We start from the raw sequence: 21,426 nt of genomic DNA on the forward strand, positions 1-21,426 counted from the left end.
CCTATCATCTGCTAACTAGTGGGTTGCTGGTTTTGCTCCTTAAAGGGGTATTGCGATCATATCCCAATATGTAGTAGATGTAATAATAATATTAGCAAATACCTCCACTTAGGCTAGGTTCACATTTGCGTTCAGGATGGCTGCATACTTCCTCCCTGAAGCTCCGCCTATGCCCTGCCTACTTCTGTATGCGTCCTGCATACCTATCTTTAACATTGGGTACGCAGGGACATGCATTGTATGCGGATGCATCCATAGTTACATAGTTAGTAAGGCCGAAAAAAGACATTTGTCCATCCAGTTCAGCCTATATTCCATCATAATAAATCCCCAGATCTACGTCCTTCTACAGAACCTAATAATTGTATGATACAATATTGTTCTGCTCCAGGAAGACATCCAGGCCTCTCTTGAACCCCTCACCTGAGTTCGCCATCACCACCTCCTCAGGCAAGCAATTCCAGATTCTCACTGCCCTAACAGTAAAGAATCCTCTTCTATTTTGGTGGAAAAACCTTCTCTCCTCCAGACGCAAAGAATGCCCCCTTGTGCCCGTCACCTTCCTTGGTATAAACAGATCCTCCGCATGCGGCGATTTGACGTGTGTGGCGACCACATGGAAACGCAAAATTTTGTAGAGCAGAGCTGTGTCATTGCAAGCACCTCTGCAGCTCTCATCTCACAGCACTGTCTGTTCAGGTCTCACACAGAAAAAGCCAGGTCTGACCATCTCTAGAACAATTTTTTTTTTTTTTTAAAATCTCCTTAATGATGCCTCCTGCTTTTGATTGGTCATACTCCTGCTGGGACAAACGCAAACTTTCGCTGGTTGAAGGGGAACTTAGAATCTAAACTTTACAAGCTAAAATCTCTACAAAGGAGATGAGGGAAAAAAAAATAAAAATGACTTTGTTAAACTCTGCAGCCAGTATTCCATGATTTGGTCAGTTTCACATGCTCAAACTGGTAAAAGACCCTCTTTTTTTAAAGAATAAGGGATCCACAGCACTATTAGCCACCTGATGTGCTGGGAAACGACATCACAACTCTTTTTAAGAAAAGTGTATTTTCAGGTTATAAGAAGCCCATTAATTAAACCTGATACCTAAGCTGCGTTCTTGATGCTGACAGAATGCTCGCACTGCCATCCATCCTCCACCAGTGTAGTGAATACGGAGTATGACTATATATTAACAAGTCACGTTGCGATGCATGTGCAGTTTGTTCCTACCTATTCTTTGCACTAACTTGCTTGCTTCTTCCCCCTCAGCTTAATGGCACATGTGTTACCAATTCTACCAACACCACGCTACGTTCTGCATTCGGTGGAACAGTGTGCCACTCGCCTGTGTCACGTCCACCTCCCAGTGGCGGGAAGGTCAGTTGATCTCATTAGTATAATTTTAGAGTCTTATTATATTTATCTATCACCTTCAGCTGCCTAGCTTTGCATGTCTGCATTTCACGAAGCTTATGCTGTGTTTTTACATATATATGTGTGCCTATCCAGTGGTGTACCTCCATGGGAGGCCTGTGCCAAATGGCCCTGCCCGACTTCTGCCCACTTCTGTAAGCCTGCTCCTAACTTCTAGCCCAGACCTCCCTTGTGGTCAGCAGATTTAGTTGGCCAGAACATCTGATTCTTGGCCAGCCAAGTTTTCTGATGTTTCTTTTGCAACCTGTTCTGTGACCGCTCCACTCCTTGCTGTGACCCTAACGACTCAACATAGCTCTGCTGAAAAACCTCCACTCTCCAGACTAATTTAGTGATAAGCAAGACAAGCCACTTTAGATTTGCACCAAATAGAATTTTCTGGAGGAAAAGGGATGTCATCTGTTTATATCACCTCTCACCTAACAAAAATATTCAACCTTTCCCTCACTTCCGGTATTTTTCCCTCCTCATTTAAGCATGCCATCATACATCCACTACTTAAAAAGCCCTCCCTCGATCAAAATTGTGCCGCTAATTATAGACCTGTCTCTAATCTTCCCTTCATCTCTAAACTCCTGGAACGCCTGGTCCACTCCCGTCTTACCCGCTATCTCTCAGATAATTCTCTTCTCGACCCTCTTCAATCTGGTTTCCGCTCTTTACACTCTACTGAAACTGCCCTCACTAAAGTCTCTAATGACCTACTAACAGCTAAATCTAATGGTCACTATTCCATGCTAATTCTCTTGGATCTCTCCGCAGCATTCGACACTGTGGATCATCAGCTCCTCCTCACTATGCTCCGCTCCATCGGCCTCAAGGACACCGTTCTCTCTTGGTTCTCCTCCTATCTCTCTGGCCGATCCTTCACTGTTTGTTTTGCTGGTTCCTCCTCCTCTCACCTTCCCCTTACTGTTGGGGTTCCTCAAGGATCAGTCCTAGGCCCCCTCCTCTTCTCTTTGTATACTGCCCCTATTGGACAAACAATCAGTAGATTTGGTTTCCAGTACCATCTCTATGCTGACGACACCCAATTATACACCTCTTCTCCTGTTATCACGCCGACCTTTTTAGAAAACACCAGTGATTGTCTTACCGCTGTCTCTAACATCATGTCCTCCCTCTATCTGAAACTGAACCTGTCAAAAACTGAACTCCTCGTGTTCTCTCCCTCTACAAACCTACCTTTGCCCGACATTGCCATCTCTGTGTGCGGTTCCACCATTACTCCAAAGCAACATGCCCGCTGCCTTGGAGTCATCCTTGATTCCGAGCTTTCATTCACCCCCCACATCCGATCACTGGCTCGCTCTTCTTATCTGCATCTCAAAAACATTTCCAGAATTCGCCCTTTTCTTACTTTCGACTCTGCAAAAACTCTTACTGTCTCACTTATTCATTCTCGTCTGGACTATTGTAACTCTCTACTAATTGGCCTACCTTTTACCAGACTCTCCCCGCTCCAATCTGTCCTGAATGCTGCTGCCAGGATCATATTCCTCGCCAACCGTTACACCGATGCCTCTACCTTGTGCCAGTCATTACACTGGCTACCCATCCAATCCAGAATCCAGTACAAAACTACTACCCTCATCCACAAAGCACTCCATGGCTCAGCACCACCCTACATCTCCTCTCTGGTCTCAGTCTACCAACCTACCCGTGCCCTCCGCTCTGCTAATGACCTCAGGTTAGCATCCTCAATAATCAGAACCTCCCACTCCCGTCTCCAAGACTTTACACGTGCGGCGCCGATTCTTTGGAATGCACTACCTAGGTTAATACAATTAATCCCCAATCCCCACAGTTTTAAGCGTGCACTAAAAACTCATTTGTTCAGATTGGCCTACCGCCTCAACGCATTAACCTAATTATCCCTGTGTGGCCTATTAATAAAAAACAACAACATAATCACGTTCCTCCATCATGTTCTCATACACTTTATGCAGTTAATAGCCTCTGTGTCTGTACTGTTACATACTTAGGCAGTTAACTGGTTCATGCAGCTTTACATGAACACCCGAGCCTTACACTATGGCTGGTCCAAATAACTAAAGCAATTGTTACCATCCACCTCTTGTGTCTCCCCTTTTCCTCATAGATTGTAAGCTTGCGAGCAGCAGGGCCCTCATTCCTCCTGGTATCTGTTTTGAACTGTGATTTCTGTTATGCTGTAATGTCTGTTGTCTGTATAAGTCCCCTCTATAAGTTGTAAAGCGCTGCGGAATATGTTGGCGCTATATAAATAAAATTATTATTATTATTATTATTATTATATTATACAAGATATTACATAAGATAACTGGGTGGATTGAAATATGCTTATCTTAAATTATTTTTGTGTTTAACACGTACAACATACATACAACTTTGGTTAATGATATCACTTCTTTTTAGCCTGGACTGCCTATCCGAACTCCAACCAGATCGTTCAAGACTCCACAAGCAAGGAGACTGGAAAAGAATAAAGAGAACATGTCGCAGTTAAATGGAACCGCCATGAGCGGTGGGTGCCAACTCACAATTCCTGCCCAGCGTAACCTCAGCGTTAATTCTGTTGCCAGCACCTATTCTGAGTTTGCGGTAATTCACCTTTTCTTAGACAAAACACAAATAACAGCAGCAGAACACAGTCAGGGAGGGGGGTCTTAAAAAGAAAACTAGCATCAACCAACTATTTAAAGAAGTGCAGAGTTGTCTGTGATACCCTAGCCAAATTTGTAGATTTCTCACCTTCGAAGGGGTATTCTTATGTTATTAAATTGCTTATAGTTAGTTAGGCAGCATGAAAATAAGCAAATTTCAAACCGACTTGCTTTTTCTGTCTGCTGTCATTCCCCTGCAATGAGAGCTTTTATCTTACGTAGTGTACAGTTTGTTTCCATGGAGGTCGGCCACCAGGGTTTGGCCATTGTGTGCACTAGCTACATTACAGGAGAGGATAATATTGAAGCAAGCATATTAAATAAATGTGTAAATTACAAATCTACCATAATAAGAATAGTAAGTAGTAAATATGCATCAAGGACAAATGGGGGCCAGCTGCCAAACATAACTCAAGAAAAGAAGAAAAACCAAGCAGCCATAAAGTCCCATATAAAACTATAAATTTTATTAAACAGCATTAAAACCACCAGATAAGGTACAGTGATGCAACACGGGGGAACAGACATGCATTCCTATTGGCCATAATTAACAGGCCAAGGCACCAACCCATAACCTGCCTAGATATAGCAATATGCCTCTATAATGAAAGACCCATAGCTGCTAGAAAAAATAATAATGGAGCAGTGCCATAGCATGGGAGAGGGTAGATTACAGCTCAGCATGAGTACATACTCGGTATAGGCAGGATGGGTAGGTGAAATTTGAAACCGACTTGCTTTTTCTGTCTGCTGTCATTCCCCTGCAATGGGAGCTTTTATCTTGCATAGTGTACAGTTTGTTTCCATGGAGGTCGGCCACCAGGGTTTGGCCATTGTGTGCACTAGCTACATTACAGGAGAGGAGTTAACTCCTAAGATCCCAGTTAGCTTTCTCCAGCAGTTAGATGCTCCCCACCCTCTCCCTGCATTTCAGCTCCTGACCAAACTGCCTTTTTCAATCCTGCATAATCACAATCCCTTTTCCCCAGTCTGGCCAGTTTCCAATTTTGTAATGTAAAGTAAAGACATGATTGTAATGACTTTTATATACAGATACAGATTAAATGGATACCCTTGTTGAAGAATTCCACTTTGTTGTTCTTTAATCACCATTTGACGTTTTCTGTTAATTAGATTTCTGTGCACAGGGGCTGGAGTGTACTCCTCCATGTCTGTGCTTCCCTGGCCCCTCTACCTGCCTCAGGTCTTTGAATGACAGGTCACTGCTGAGATTTCAGAGGAGGCAGATGGTTCACAGACTGTACGCAAGCTGATGGGATGGGGAATCGCAGACAGGAGAAGATCCAATGCACAGTCCAGACTCTGCACCGAAATCAAATTAGCAGAAAATGTCAAAAGCTGATTTAAAGAACAACAAAGTGGATTTCTTCACCAAATATATCAATTTAATCTGCATTACAGTGCTATTACAGGCATGTCTTTACATTGCAAAATCGTGGTGATAGGTTTTCTAAATGTACTGTAATCTCTATATGCAAATTTAATGATAACTGCGTAGACTCAGAACAATGAAAGTAGCAGCAGGAAACTGACCAGAACTGTCAGTCAGGGAGGAGTGCCCCCCAGCAACCAAGAAGTAGGGGGACTGCAGAGCCATGAACGGCACAAGAGACAACTCGAGAATACACCTTTTAAGCATTTATAATATTCACAAAGAAGTAGTAAATATATTGAGCGGTCATTGTGATATTGCCCTTCTAATGTAGAGCAGTAAGTGTTTTACTTCTAAAATGCTCCCTTTTCTGGAGAGAATCCTACAGACCCCGGAAACACTGCTTACATTCTTGTATACTATTTGGGTAGACTTGCTCTTAAGTCCGGCTTGCTACTGTATTACTTAGATATAACTACTTTATGAAGGTTTCATAGTGGAAAGGAAAATATAAACCAATGGCTATTGCGACCTTTTAGAGGGGGTTTCTGGTATTTACCAAAATTAGGCTAAAGATAGTATTTGATATTAAATAACAAGAATCATTACATACGTGGTGAATCCTGCCTGGTTCTCCTTGCTGATCCCCGTTTATCTCCGCTGCCGCCAATCATTGGTCTTAGAGAAGGGCACTAAACCACCAGGATCAATGTTTGGCTACAGTGGAAGACTGCATTTGTCTGCTGTAGGGAGGTGAATAGAGACCGGTCAGGAATGGTGGAACAGCAGGGAATTCACCAGGTAGGGAATGGTGCTTTCTGCCATTTTTCTACCATTTATTTAAATTCTACCTTAATAAATTTATGTTTTGTTGATCCCTTAAAACCTATTTGAAATGATAAAACAATGTAAAAAAACACATTACTATTAGTAATACAGAAGTTAGGGTAGGCCACTGATGACCACCTCCGTTTTACCGTAGTATGTTCACTCATGGCCCCGCAAATTAGTCATCATTCAGCAACATCCACAAAAATGTTTTGCTATGGAGCTGATAATTTTCACGTTTCATTATGTCGGCACATGTTGTAGCATTGTCCTGTCCTGGCACATTATGGACTGATGACTTGGAGCAATTCCTAACCTTTCTGGTGCCATAAATCCATTTTGAATTTACTAGGAATGTTTGAGGTCACAGACCGAGCTAAATGAGAAATCAGTCCCACAGAGTAGACCAATGCTCACAGCAATGGTAACAAGGGGTAATCAAACGTACAATGGGGATGAATTCAATGTCCACCGTCCATAAGATAACTGTGCCCCCTTAGGGTAAAGGCCCGGGGCACTGCCATAGTACTGTGTATTCTTCTATTAAGGTAGTTCTACCCAGCATAATAATGGCGATAATGTAAATCACATAATAAAATAACAGAACCCTTCTATAGACTAATAAAATGGGCGAGGGCATTGGCACGTAGGGGTTCACAGACCTGCACGTTTTACAGTTGACATCAGGTATAAGGATATTACATTATCACACAGAAAACACATTGTAAATTCACAAGACCAAATGTGTTGGCTAATCTCTCCATGTTCTCACCCGTGTTCTGTGTTTATAGAGGGACTCCACACATATTGACTCCACAGCCATAATCTCCAGGTCTGTATCCACCACATTACACATACCTGGTGCATGCAGGTGGGATCTCCCTGTCCTCGGAGCTGCTGTTTCCCCCGAAGGTGTCATCTAACCTGTCTAACCCCCTCTCTGGCTACCCACAGTGGTGGAGGGATATTAACAGTGACCTCCATCTTTAACTCCAGGCACATATCATATAAGGCAGCACCCCACCTCCTCTGCTCACCGCAGTGACCTTCATTATATTGTATGGAATGTAGATTATTTCTAGGCAGAGTCTCGGACCTGACTGTGTCGCTGTTTTTGTACCATGAGTTTTGTTTGCTGTAGTATTAACCTTCTGTGTAACGGCTCTATTAACATGACTACCTGTGTTACTGTGTATTAATACCGCTCTCTATTGTCTTATCTCTGCTTTTCTAACCATCTTTCACGTCATCGTTATGTCCATTTCTCTTTTTGCTTCTTTGCTACATTGCCCCTAACCCCCCTTACCACATAACCAACTCAGTGTATTAAACCTGCCCTTATAAAGGAATCTGTCAGGAGGTTTTTGCTGCTGATAGATTCCAGTGATGTTACTTAATCTGATGACAAAACACATTTTATATGGAAACAGCGACACAGAGCACGTTGTCACTGCAGGACTAGTTGTCTGGTGTCTCCTAGTCCTCCTGCTGTGTAGCCCCGCCTCCGCCACTTATTAGCAGCTTTCTGTCAATGCGCGTTGTGCACAAAGCTGCCAATCAGTGGCGAGGGCAGAGTTATCTAGTTCTCAGCATTCAGAGCACTGCTAGATCTGCAGCAGAGATGCGATGGCATGCAGACCAGCCAGTGAAACATCACTGGAATCGGTTTCTCATCCCCTACATTATCTTGCTTTCAGATTACATAATATAAAACCTGCTGATTGATTTCCTTTTAAGCACTGTTTTCCATTTTTTACCACCTATATTATTGGCCTAGGCTTATATATATATTTTTTTTATGTACCTATTTCTTTCTCATCAAATTCATTGTTAGAATGAACTGTTGTTAGCACCACCGCCATATCATTGCTTTTGGTAAAAGTGACAAATCTGCAGGGTGCTGGGTTTTAGAACGGAGTCATCACCATGAAACTCAACAGATCCAATCATGTCATTTGTCATACAGGGGATCCTCCAGATCCTCAGGCCTTCTCTTATAAGTAGAGTGAACACAGTCTTGGGCTGCATTCACGCGCTGTGTATATTGTTATTATATATTTTGTTATTGGGCAGCACACCGATCCATTGAGTACATCATATTCTGATCTCCAACAACAGATCAGTATAGCGCCTGCCCCATGCTCGGAGTTTCCCAGATCTCCTTCTCGGGTCCATCATTTTTCCAGACATGTGATGGATTTGTGAGACTCTGGGTCTGAGAGTAAATGCTCCATAAGAGGGGAATTACCTGTGACCTAATAGTGCTGACATCAGTGTTATCTGGAAGGTTTGTTAGACACGTGTGACCATTGTGTATGTTATTTCCCCTTGTCACATTGGTACATGGCTCTGCAGGATTTGATCACAAAGTCCTACAAAATCTTTGATGTAAAGATGGTGGCAACATCTGACCTCTTAATACACATGCCTGCTTTACTGTACTGTCTATAGTCCCTGGTCTATTACAGCAAATAATCAGTAAGACTGCAAGAAACGGAGAGCCTTATAACATTCCTGAAAGGACTATCCAGAACCGCACATTTCAGAAATGTTTGATGTACAAATCCCCCAAAAGAAATAAATACAAAGAATCTTTCTGGAACAGAAAAGTTAGGCTCCGTTTACTCTGCTTTTGGATGGTCCGAATATCATTCAAAGAAAAAAAAAACACTCAGACTTGATGCACCTGTATGGTTCGATGGGACCTTTACCGATTGTTCCATTAGCACATCCCTAATATCAGAAGCCACGACTGCAGGGTAAACGGAGCCTAATTCCTTCTTGATATTTTATGTTTCTGGTAAGCTGTTACCAATAGCTTAAAAGGGGTTGTCTCATCTTTGAAATTCGAACCGCTTGCAAAGTGCTTCTTATTTTACTCTTAATTTTATAATTTTCTGATTGTTGCCTAGGTTACCGGCCTCCCCTGCATTCTCAGTGGTAGCCGGCCTGCTAGGCCCTTTCAGCCGCTTTGCTATAAAGCGTTCTTGTGCGGCTGTGACGCTGGGGGGCTGCTTCCTGCCGGCTTCAGTGCCCCCGGATCCTGTAAAGCTGGCTTTGCTTGCAGGATCACAGAACCAGCAACTCAATCATATACCGATGGTCCAAACTGTCAGTCGTCAGGAGCGGCCCACCCCGGCAAGCAGCTCCTGGAGATAGATGAGAAGACCCCTTCTAAGCACCTGACCCCAATTTCATGAGCATTTTCCTATACCTGCTTTGCATGCCCCCTTCTATCATGGTGCTCTTGTACTTTTTGTTCAGCAGTAATTTATTTTTTTTCCTCCTCTTTTACAGCGAGAACTTTCAAAAGCTACAAGACCTAACGCCAACCCCCGAGTTCTGAACTCCACCATAACACACATGTAACATGCTGTCCAGACATCGGAGGACTGAGCTGGCCCTAACGACACGTGTACATTCTGCATCGCTATGAGGGGCCACAGTGTATATATTAAGGTGGTCTCCCAGGATGAAGGCTGCTTCCCAGGACTCTGCTTTTGAGGGGGAACCTGCGCCAAAGTCCTTGCTAAATTTTGCACTGTAAATTCATCTCTTTAGCTTGTGTTAATAAATGGCGTCTGATCTTTCGGTGACCTCAGAAGATTGGCCGATCTCCCAGCCGGTAGTTAGCAGTGATATATTCTGTACTCCGCTTCTGCTTCTGCCGTCACCACGAGGTTGCATATTATATTTTGTTTGTATATACGGTTCTTGGTTCGGCGACTATTATGAACACTTTGCACATGTATTTTCTTTTTCACTACAGAGGTGTCACAACATGGTTTTTATTTTTTTAAATGTTAACGTCTTGTGGAAATGGCGTCTTTGGACACTTTAACACTACTTTATATACCGTTTAATTTTTACCTCTCCCCCCTCGGTGCCGGGACAGATCTAAGCTAGAAGTGACAAAGTAATACTACGCTGATCGAGAAGTCCATAGAGATGACTGGACCTAATGGGAATATACAATACAAAAACATTGAATAGTCTAATTAATTTTAATCCTTTTTTTATTTATTTATTTTTACCGCAAATGATCCCAGGTTGGCTGCAGCAGTGCGCTCAATATGTGAGAGTCCAGGTCCCATAGGACCGTGATCACGGCTGGAACAGATCAGCGAGGGCCGTCCATGATCACCAAGGACCTTTATTTTATAAGCTGGCTTTTTATACAGCAATTTTTAACTCTGCAATACTCCTGATTTGTAACTCTTACACATTGTTATCTAGAGCTGATGCTACATTAAGAAATGTCTGACGCTGGGTAATGAATGTTGGAACGCTTATCAGTGCAGGCCCTGATCACATCTGTTCAGAGTCTCCTTCACAGATCCGGCCATAAAACTGGTCAGAATAGCGGAGCATGACTGGTAGAACAAATGAAACCAGACAGACCCCTTTTATAGTCGAGGGGTCCAGTACTTTGGTTATTTTTTTATATTTCTGTTCCCATAATGGAACAAGAATACAGAGATGTGAGCAGAGCCTTATTTTACACTTAAAGGTATCCTGTCAGCCCCCCAACACAGCAACATTCACCTATGTATGAGCAAATTCCCAGCCTGACCAGCCCTGTATAGGTTATTACGTGAAAACAAGGTATAAAAAAAATATAATGTCTCCGTTTGCCATGATAATGAGGGCTGTGACTAGTAGATGGGGTGTTGGTTGCTGCAGACTAGTCAGCCCTCTTTCCATGTTATCACGCCCCTGTAGATGTGATAACATTTTGCACAAGCGGCTTCATTGCCACTCATACTAATCTCACACATGCACGACGCTTATTCCAGCAGCGCCATTGTGTCTCCGAAGTCAGGTGTATGCTTCTCCGCTTCACACTGTGCCTGACCGGAAGCCATCTTCTAAACTTCCGGACAAGCACCGTGCGTCAAGCCCTCATTCTCATAGCAAATGGGGACATATACCTTGTTTTCACGCAGTACCATTATACAGGGCTGGTCAGGCAGGGCACTTGCTCATACATGGGTGAATGCTGCTGGGTTGGAGGACATGGGGGGGCTGACAGGTTACCTTTAAACAGAGTTTGTTCAGACATTTCTTAAAATCCAATTATGAGAAATCATGTGCGTACACCCCCCAGCCGGGCCGGATACCTGGCGCAGGGTGTGACGTGACATTGGGACTCTCTCTAATTGGTGTTTTCCATTCTCTGGCGTACAGGTTCTTCATAAGGCCTGCACAATGTGTCCACTTCGCCCTGGGTTTTAATGACACATATAGAAAAATGTAAATATCTGGCCCCAGATTAGGCTTTCTATATCAGTAGGGAATAAGTTACAAATGGCAAAACTTGGAAATGTTATATAAAAAAAAAAAAGCGTATTCTTCATGGCTTTGAAGACCCATTCCACAGCATCATTTAAGGAAAAAAATACCTATCTTGGGGTAATGTGCCTGATGTATTGCTTTGGACATTTTGTACAGGTCTTGTATAGTAAATTAAATGTACCATGTTAAAGCGATCTCTGGTGATGAGCATTTGTTTCCTGTGTGTACGGTCTTCTCCCATTACCGCTGCTCTTCTTTATTATCGGTGTCTATGGGTATTTAGCCTTTTAAAGAGCTTCTGTGATCAGGTCAAAAGTGACCCGCTCTTACTTTATTCCTGCTACTCCTCCGAGTAATACTTTAAAAAAAAAAAAAAAATTTAATTTTAGCCTTCTTACTTACAGATCATTTTTATGGTCTTTACCAAGGGAGCGTGGCTCACAGGGCTCTGGGAACGTCTTTAGGTTGCTCTGCATAATTAGAAGAACGCAAACATTAGCAGCAAATAAAAGGGTCCATATCTCTGGAACAGTATGGCAGCACTCAGGGGGCAGAGGGTATACAATAAAAACTGGCCTGTAGACCTGATAGCAAGTCCGTTGTAATACTAACAGATACAGATGTCATATCTGATTCCAGAATTGCTCGTCCAGAACTGCCACCCCTTTTACATGTTACCCCGGGGCGTTTGCACTGCCCCCATATTGTATAGCAATCTTTACTAACCTTTAAGTTCAGTAGTAATGCAGAAAAGGTTGTTATCTTTCTATGTTATACTTGTATCATGTCTGAACTAGTGCTGAGCCCTCAGTTTTTGGAAGCTTTGTGCACGGTAAGTGGAGCACAATCCGACTATTCGGGATGAAACGATGGCACTCACACATACAATATTCATTAGGAGCTTTCCATGTAAAATCTGTAGTTACATTGTTTCAGAGCAGCCACTCTGCAGAGCAAAAGTTTAGTGTCTTGATTGAATTTATCAAAGACCAGATCTAAGCTTTGAAATCTCTTGTGAATTGTGCATCACAATGAAATAAAAAAGGGGGAAGGTGGATGGGATAATTCCATCTCTTGGGGTCTCATGCTTTAAATAAAACTGAACTGCTTTGTTTTTGTTACTTTTTGTTACTACTTGGTATTTGGCTGTGACAAACCTTTGATATAGGTAGGTGCGGATTACATGCTTTTTTTTTTTATGCATTTATGCCACGAAACACGCATGTGTGTTGTTTTTTTTATATATAAACCTGTGGACTTCTGTGTCTAATGCAAGTCTATGGGGAAATTTACACAGAAAACTCGGCGTAACTGCAAGAGAAATTGACAGATTTAAAACACGCACCACAGGTCAGAGGCTCCCTGAAAAATCCCCACAGGAAAATTGCCAATTGCAGCATCACAAAGTTTCAGCTCTATGATATTTGAGGTGCAAGGTGAGGATGTTCACATGATGTGTGACACATGATGTGTGATCAACTTGTGATTTACAGCTGACCTAGTGCAAAACTGCAAACATGCTGAAGATCTGTGGTTTGTAGCAGTCTGTCATTCTCAGCAATAGATAGATCTAGTCTGCTCTCATCTCTCACTGATTCTGCCTTACTCCTCCCACCAGCCCAGAACAGCAGCACATGCAGAACCAGCAGCAGTGTGATCCAGAGGAGCCATCACTGCTATCAGTACCCGCAAAAGAATCACTGTATTATCTCTGGAGTTACATGGGACTGCAGGTCAGATCTAATACATTATCATCTCAGTGGGTGCCCACCAAAAGCGGGGTGCTGCGGGCTGAGATAGATGGTCCTGGAAACCCAGAAGGCACCGCAGAAAGGTGAGATTCTGTCAGAGGAGCCAGAAGTCCCATAGCAGTGCCGCTCTCCCATTGATTTCAGTGGCAGTGAAACTGGCGCCTGCACTTCCTTCCCTGTCCACTTATGGCTACCAAGAGTAAGAGTGAACAGATCCCACCTAGTTATGTATCATACACATATACTGCAGGTGCAGGCAGGCATAGGATGGAAGGAAATGCAGAGTGGATTGGAATAAGGGTCTCTAGGCCCAGAAACACCACAATGAGAGTGGAATAAGGATCTCTAGGCCCACACAGAGTGGAATAAGGGTCTCTAGGCCCATACACACCACACAGAGTGGAATAAGGGTCTCTAGGCCCATACACACCACACTGAGAGCGGAATAAGGGTCTCTAGGCCCACACACACCACACTGAGAGCGGAATAAGGGTCTCTAGGCCCACACACACCACAATGAGAGTGGAATAAGGGTCTCTAGGCCCAGACATACACTGAGAGCGGAATAAGGGTCTCTAGGCCCACACACACCACACTGAGTGGAATAAGGGTCTCTAGGCCCAGACATACCACACTGAGAGCGGAATAAGGGTCTCTAGGCCCAGACACACCACACTGAGTGGAATAAGGATCTCTAGGCCCACACACACCACACTGAGAGTGGCAATGCTTTTAGCACAGTGGAATGACAACTCCTAAGAACAGAATCCGTACTCTGGGACTAGGGATGAGTGAACCGAACCTGGAGAACCTGCATTTTCTTTGCTGCCTGTGTTGTGCTGTATTGTATTTCAATGGAAGTCAAGGACAATCACCCGGCAGCTAGTTATTTGCAGGTTTGCAATGATTGTTTAATAAACTTAAGTTATTGTTGTTATTAGAACTCCTTAATAAACTGTTCTTAATAAACTTGTGGATAGTTTTCTGTGTGGGCAGTTTTCGCCGCCATTCTGTGCTGCAGAGCATCTCACCTATAATTCTATACTATTCTCTGTTCTGCAGAGCATCTCATGTATACCTGCATACTATCGCCCTGTCCTGCAGAGTATTTAATCTATAATTCTATACAGGGCTGGTTTTAGCACTGCCCGCATAGTATATAATGCAGCCTGCATAGTATATAGCACAGCTGGCACAGTATATAGCAAAGCTCGCACAGTATATAGCACAGCCCGCATAGTATATAACACAGCCTCCCCCATAGTAAATAACATATGAGGGTGTATACATACAATCCACACTGAGGTGAAAAAAAAATTTTGCACTGGGGTCCAAAAGACGCCAAGGTAGGAATGCATACAGTGTGCACCGACAGGCAATGAGATTGATATTTGGTTTTGAAAAAAGGACATGTCCGTGTTTAAATGGAGATACAGTGCTGGTCGGCATTGGTGATACAGTGGAAATGCTGAGATATATACACTCACTGGCCACTTTATTAGGTACACCTGTCCAACTTCTTGTTAACACTTAATTTCTAATCAGCCAATCACATGGCGGCAACTCAGTGCATTTAGGCATGTAGACATGGTCAAGACAATCTCCTGCAGTTCAAACCGAGCATCAGTATGGGGAAGAAAGGTGATTTGAGTGCCTTTGAACGTGGCATGGTTGTTGGTGCCAGAAGGGCTGGTCTGAGTATTTCAGAAACTGCTGATCTACTGGGATTTTCACGCACAACCATCTCTAGGGTTTACAGAGAATGGTCCGAAAAAGAAAAAAAATCCAGTGAGCGGCAGTTCTGTGGGCGGAAATGCCTTGTTGATGCCAGAGGTCAGAGGAGAATGGGCAGACTGGTTCGAGCTGATAGAAAGGCAACAGTGACTCAAATCGCCACCCGTTACAACCAAGGTAGGCCTAAGAGCATCTCTGAACGCACAGTGCGTCGAACTTTGAGGCAGATGGGCTACAGCAGCAGAAAACCACACCGGGTACCACTCCTTTCAGCTAAGAACAGGAAACTGAGGCTACAATTTGTACAAGCTCATCGAAATTGGACAGTAGAAGATTGGAAAAACGTTGCTTGGTCTGATGAGTCTCGATTTCTGCTGCGACATTCGGATGGTAGGGTCAGAATTTGGCGTAAACAACATGAAAGCATGGATCCATCCTGCCTTGTATGGAGCATCTTTGGGATGTGCAGCCGACAAATCTGCGGCAACTGTGTGATGCCATCATGTCAATATGGACCAAAATCTCTGAGGAATGCTTCCAGCACCTTGTTGAATCTATGCCACGAAGAATTGAGGCAGTTCTAAAGGCAAAAGGGGGTCCAACCCATTACTAGCATGGTGTACCTAATAAAGTGGCCGGTGAGTGTATATCCAGGCAAGGAGGATTTATAGCCAAAAGAGGGTTCGGAAACCAGTCTGTTGGTGGCCCAGCTGTGCCTGCAGATCAGGCAGTTTCCCTGGAGTTGCTGCAGGAGCCAGCGTTGGTGGCTAAGTGGGAGATGCTGACACAGACGTGTCTGAGCAGAAGGAGCAGCTGTGCCACCAACAAACTTGTTTCCAAATCCTCTTTTGGCTATAAATCTTACCTTGGCGTCTTTTGGACCCCAGTGCAAAAAATTGTCTTTTCCCTCAGTGTGGATTGTATGTATACACCCTCATATTTATCTACCTCAAAGATGCTGCATGTTCAAATTCTAGAAAAGAACCTACGAAAGGCGACATTGTGATCAAGGCCACTGATTGGCCGAAACATTAATATTTTCCTGTCACCTCACTTTTCACCAATAAATTATCCACTTGAAGCAAACCTCCTGTACGAGTGCAGTGATTATAAATGTTATTATGGATGGGACTACTGGCTCCATTCACTAGCACCGTCACCTCCACAGAAGTCGAGCGCTAGCCTTCGTTTTCCGTATAGTATACAGCACATCCCACGCTCCCCTCCCCCCCCGAATGACGTCATCGCGCGTCCGCAGTGTCAGAGGCAGAGCAGGGAATGATGGGAGAGGGAGCGTCAGGTGACGTTGTCCCCTCCATCATTGCTTTGAACTGTACCGGCAGACGCCGGTATATTTCAATGCGGGGGAGTCGGTGCTGGCGGCAGGTGGGCCCCCCGACTCACAGGGGCCCCATAGCGGCTGCGTGATGTGCCGCTAGCTGGGGGGAGCGGGGACCTAGGCAGCCGCCTGGTCTGCCTGCCCCTAACACCGGCCCTGATTCTATACTATTCTCTGTCCTGCAGAGCATCTCACCTATAATTATATATTATTCTTCTGCCCTGCAGAACATCTCACGTATACCTGCATACTATCCCCGTCCTGCAGAGCCTTTAACCTATAGATCTTTGCTAAACTCTCTACCCTGCAGAGCATCTCAGCTATAATTATATATTATTCTTCTGCCCTGCAGAGCATCTCACGTATACATGCATACTATCCCCCTGTCCTGCAGAGCATTTAACCTATATCTCTTTGCTATTCTCTGTCCTGCAGAGCATCTCACCTATAATTCTATATTATTCTTCTGCCCTGCAGAGCATCTCACCTATACATGCATACTATCCCCCTGTCCTGCAGAGCATTTAAACTATAATTCAGTCTGTGGGCATTTTTCATGTGAACATCCTCACCTTGCACCTCAAATATCATAGATCTGAAACTTTGTGATGCTGCAATTGGCAATTTTCCGTGTGGGCAATTTTCTGGTCACCCAGGTCAGATTATACTTAATAAAATAAAAGCGCAGAGGGTAGGAGAGGGCAGGAGATTTCTATAAATCCCATCCACTTTACTAGAACTATTAGGCTGCCGTCACACTAGCAGTATTTGGTCAGTATTTTACATCAGTATTTGTAAGCCAAAACCAGGAGTGGAACAAATAGAGGAAAAGTATAATAGAAACATATGCACCACTTCTGCATTTATCACCCACTCCTGGTTTTGGCTTACAAATACTGATGTAAAATACTGACCAAATACTGATAGTGTTACGGCAGCCTAAGGATATGTGTCCACTTTCAGGATGGCCAGCAGTTTGGACGGAGCGGCAGACTTGCTCCGGCGAAAGCTCCGCCCCCTTCTGGAGACGCGATGATGCCGGATGTGTTCATTGCACACATCCGGGATCATCGCGCCCCACACATAGGGCCCTGTGATTTACCTTGCGGCGGCGCAGCGTCGCCGCAAGATACACGGACATGCTGCGATCTAAAAAGACGCGCAGCATGTCCGGAATCGCAGGGCCGCCGGGTGCATGATACCACGCATAGTGGACACGGGATTTCATAAAATCCCCTCCACTATGCTGTAACATCCCTCTGTTCTTTCCCGCTCGTACCCAGGGACGCTACCGGCCGGAGCTGTCCCTGGCTCTGCGCAGCTTCCGCACTGCACGCTGCTCTGCGGTTGTTCTTCCCTGCTCGTCCGTTTGTCTGCCTGCACACCCACCCGACGGATCCCACCATCTAAACCGGACCACATCTATCACTCCACACCGAGCTACAATGACATCACGGTGAGTCCGCAATTTTTATTTACTGGTACTGGTTTTCTAGGCACATTTACATCCCTGGTTCTAGGTCCAAGTCTGGATCAGCGGAGGTCGGTTTACTGTGGTTCTGTGTTGTGCTGGGGAGTACAGTATTCATTTATATTTTACTGTTACATTGTGCATTATTCGAGCAGAGTACTCTGAAGTCATTTTGGTATACACTCAGTGTATATTCCTATATGTTTCATTATCACTGTAGCGCGGATCCAGTTGTTTTTATATTTATTGTATTTTCTATTTGACAGTATCAGCTCCTATCTGTCCTGTTTCCTGCGGCTCAGTGATTCTGGTGAGGTAGCGCTGGTGTATTCTTTTATATTATATGCTGACAGATTCCCTTTAAGAATCCATTGAAGGTTATTCCATAAGGGTACTGTCTCACAGTGGCACTTTGATCGCTACGACGGCACGATCCGTGATGTTCCAGCGATATCCATACGATATCGCTGTGTCTGACACGCAGCAGCGATCAGGGACCCCGCTGAGAATCGTACGTCGCAGCAGATCGTTTGGAACTTTATTTCGTCGCTGGATCTCCCGCTGTCATCCGCTGGATCGGTGTGTGTGACAGCGATGCGTTCGCTTGTAACCAGGGTAAACATCGGGTTACTAAGCGCAGGGCCGCGCTTAGTAACCCGATGTTTACCCTGGTTACCAGCGTAAAAGTAAAAAAAAAAAAACAGTACATACTCACATTCCGGTGTCCGTCAGGTCCCTTGCCGTCTGCTTCCCGCTCTGACTGACTCCCGGCCGTAAGGCAGTACAGAGCACAGCGGTGACGTCACCGCTGTGATCTGCTTTCACTTTACGGCGGCACTCAGTCAGAGCGGGAAGCAGACGGCAAGGGACCTGAAGGACACCGGAATGTGAGTATGTACTGTTTGTTTGTTTTTTTACTTTTACGCTGGTAACCAGGGTAAACATCGGGTTACTAAGCGCGGCCCTGCGCTTAGTAACCCGATGTTTACCCTGGTTACCCAGGGACCTCGGCATCGTTGGTCGCTGGAGAGCGGTCTGTGTGACAGCTCTCCAGCGACCACACAACGACTTTCCAACGATCACGGCCAGGTCGTATCGCTGGTCGTGATCGTTGGAAAGTTGCAGAGTGTGACAGTACCCTAAGACCACATTACCCCCATAGAAGTACTAATAACCACACTGGTATTTACAGCAGCAAGGCTGAGAACATGAAAGCTTGTGAAAATGTTGCTACTTGTCTTTTACTACTGTGCACACTGATCATACACACAGTAATGTCTACTTATTTAGTTAATGAAACCAAGTAACTGAGTGATCTGACATAACTATTAGTGATGAGCGAGTATACTCGTAAACTGATGAACCTTTGACTAAACTGTCAGATTTTCTCGTACTTGGCTTCTCCATTGGGTAAAATTATAGTATCAGTGGCACTGCTCCTATATTGTCACTTATGTGTTTTGTGCATGTCTTACCAAATTAGTTAAATCAGCAACATTTCTAAAGCAGGCTGTATAGACATTTAGAACTAACATAGGAATATACCCACCAGTAGGGTTGAGCGACCTTTACATTTATAGGATCGGGTCGGGTTTCACGAAACGCGACTTTTTCAAAAGTCGGGTCGAGTGAAATCGGCCGATCCTATAAAAAAGTCGGGGTCGGGGTCGGCCGAAACTCGAAACCCAATGCAGTGCATTGGATTTCCAATGGTTCCCAGGGTCTGAAGGAGCGGAAACTCTCCTTCAGGCCCTGGGATCCATATTTAAGTGTAAAATAAAGAATTAAAATAAAAAATATCGCTATACTTACCATCTGATGCGCCCTGGTACTAAGCGGGAACCTTCCTTCCTTAGAATCAGCCTTCCAGGACCTTGCGGTGACGTCGCGGTGACGTCACGGCTTGTGATTGGTCGCGCGACCAATCACAAGCCGCGACGTCATCGTGACGTCACCGAGGGTCCTGGAAGGGCTGATTCTTAGGAAGGAAGGCTGCCAGAAAGAAGCCGAGGGTGAGTATATTCCTATTAGGTATATACTCACACTCGGACGCGCCCTGCTTCTTTCCGGCAGCCTTCCTTCCTAAGAATCAGCCCTTCCAGGACCCTCGGTGACGTCACGGTGACGTCGCGGCTTGTGATTGGTTGCGCGAGCGGTCACATGGGCGGCCGCGCGACCAATCACAAGCCGCGACGTCACCGCAAGGTCCTGGAAGGCTGATTCTAAGGAAGGAAGGTTCCCGCTTAGTACCAGGGCGCATCAGATGGTAAGTATAGCGATATTTTTTATTTTAATTCTTTATTTTACACTTAAATCTGAATTCCGATACCAATTCCCGATATCTTAAACATATCGGGAATCGGTATCGGAATTCCGATTCCAGATTCAGAAGATCGCCGACTTCATGGCCGACCCCACACAGGGGTCGGGTCGGGTTTCATGAAACCCGACTTTGCCAAAAGTCGGCGACTTCTGAAAATTGCCGACCCGTTTCGCTCAACCCTACCCACCAGCATAATGTTGGCCCAGTGTTGCCTGGGCGTAGTAACTAACTGTGGTTAGTTATAGCACCTCACTTCTCTCATTTTCCCCCTCACACCTGTCATTTTCCGATCACTCCTCATTTTGCACTCACACCTCTCATTTTCCCCTCAGTGTATACCTGTGTGTCATCTCCCCCTGTATATAGTATATCCTGCTCTGCGGCTTGTGTTGCGTCTCGCAGGTTTAACAGTGACATTTTGCTGAAGCAAAAGTTGTTGTTTTTTAACACAATATTAATCCCTTAACGACTGCCGATACAACTTTAACGGCGGCAGTTAAGGGGCCTTATTCCTCCTGCACCTCATGCTCCTTTTTACACAGCCTCCTCCTGCACCTCACGCTCCTCCTTTATACACAGCCTCCTCCTGCCCCTCACGCTCCTCCTTTATACACAGCCTCCTCCTGCACCTCACGCTCCTCCTTTATACACAGCCTTCTCCTGCACCTCATGCTCCTCCTTTATACACAGCCTCCTCCTGCACCTCACGCTCCTCCTTTACACACAGCCTCCTCCTGCACCTCATGCTCCTCCTTTATACACAGCCTCCTCCTGCACCTCACGCTCCTCCTTTATACACAGCCTCCTCCTGCACCTCACGCTCCTCCTTTATACACAGCCTCCTCCTGCACCTCACGCTCCTCCTTTATACACAGCCTTCTCCTGCACCTCATGCTCCTCCTTTATACACAGCCTCCTCCTGCACCTCACGCTCCTCCTTTATACACAGCCTCCTCCTGCCCCTCACGCTCCTCCTTTATACACAGCCTCCTCCTGCACCTCACGCTCCTCCTTTATACACAGCCTTCTCCTGCACCTCATGCTCCTCCTTTATACACAGCCTCCTCCTGCACCTCACGCTCCTCCTTTACACACAGCCTCCTCCTGCACCTCATGCTCCTCCTTTATACACAGCCTCCTCCTGCACCTCACGCTCCTCCTTTATACACAGCCTCCTCCTGCACCTCAAGCTCCTTCTTTTTACACAGCCTC

The 21,426-nt window shown here is 45.0% G+C and overlaps 1 protein-coding gene across 8 annotated transcripts in view; it reads left to right on the top strand.

The window, feature by feature from the left end:
• The window catches only part of PRC1 (protein regulator of cytokinesis 1), a 33,326-nt gene extending 21,368 nt beyond the window's left edge, over positions 1-11,958 (top strand). For 3 of the 8 annotated variants that reach the window (XM_077263552.1, XM_077263549.1, XM_077263551.1), the window contains exons 12-15: positions 1,271-1,378; positions 3,833-4,018; positions 7,093-7,133; positions 9,599-11,789. In XM_077263552.1, the coding sequence (XP_077119667.1) occupies positions 1,271-1,378; positions 3,833-4,018; positions 7,093-7,133; positions 9,599-9,647 (384 nt within the window). In that variant the 3' untranslated portion in view covers positions 9,648-11,789. Of the gene's footprint in view, positions 1-1,270; positions 1,379-3,832; positions 4,019-7,092; positions 7,134-8,507; positions 8,523-9,598 lie in introns of all 8 variants that reach the window. The other 5 variants (XM_077263553.1, XM_077263550.1, XM_077263556.1 and 2 more) reach the window with 4 other exon arrangements.
• Positions 11,959-21,426: the final 9,468 nt, after the last annotated feature.

This window comes from Ranitomeya variabilis, chromosome 5 (assembly GCF_051348905.1).
Source record: "Ranitomeya variabilis isolate aRanVar5 chromosome 5, aRanVar5.hap1, whole genome shotgun sequence".
Taxonomy (NCBI): domain Eukaryota; kingdom Metazoa; phylum Chordata; class Amphibia; order Anura; family Dendrobatidae; genus Ranitomeya; species Ranitomeya variabilis.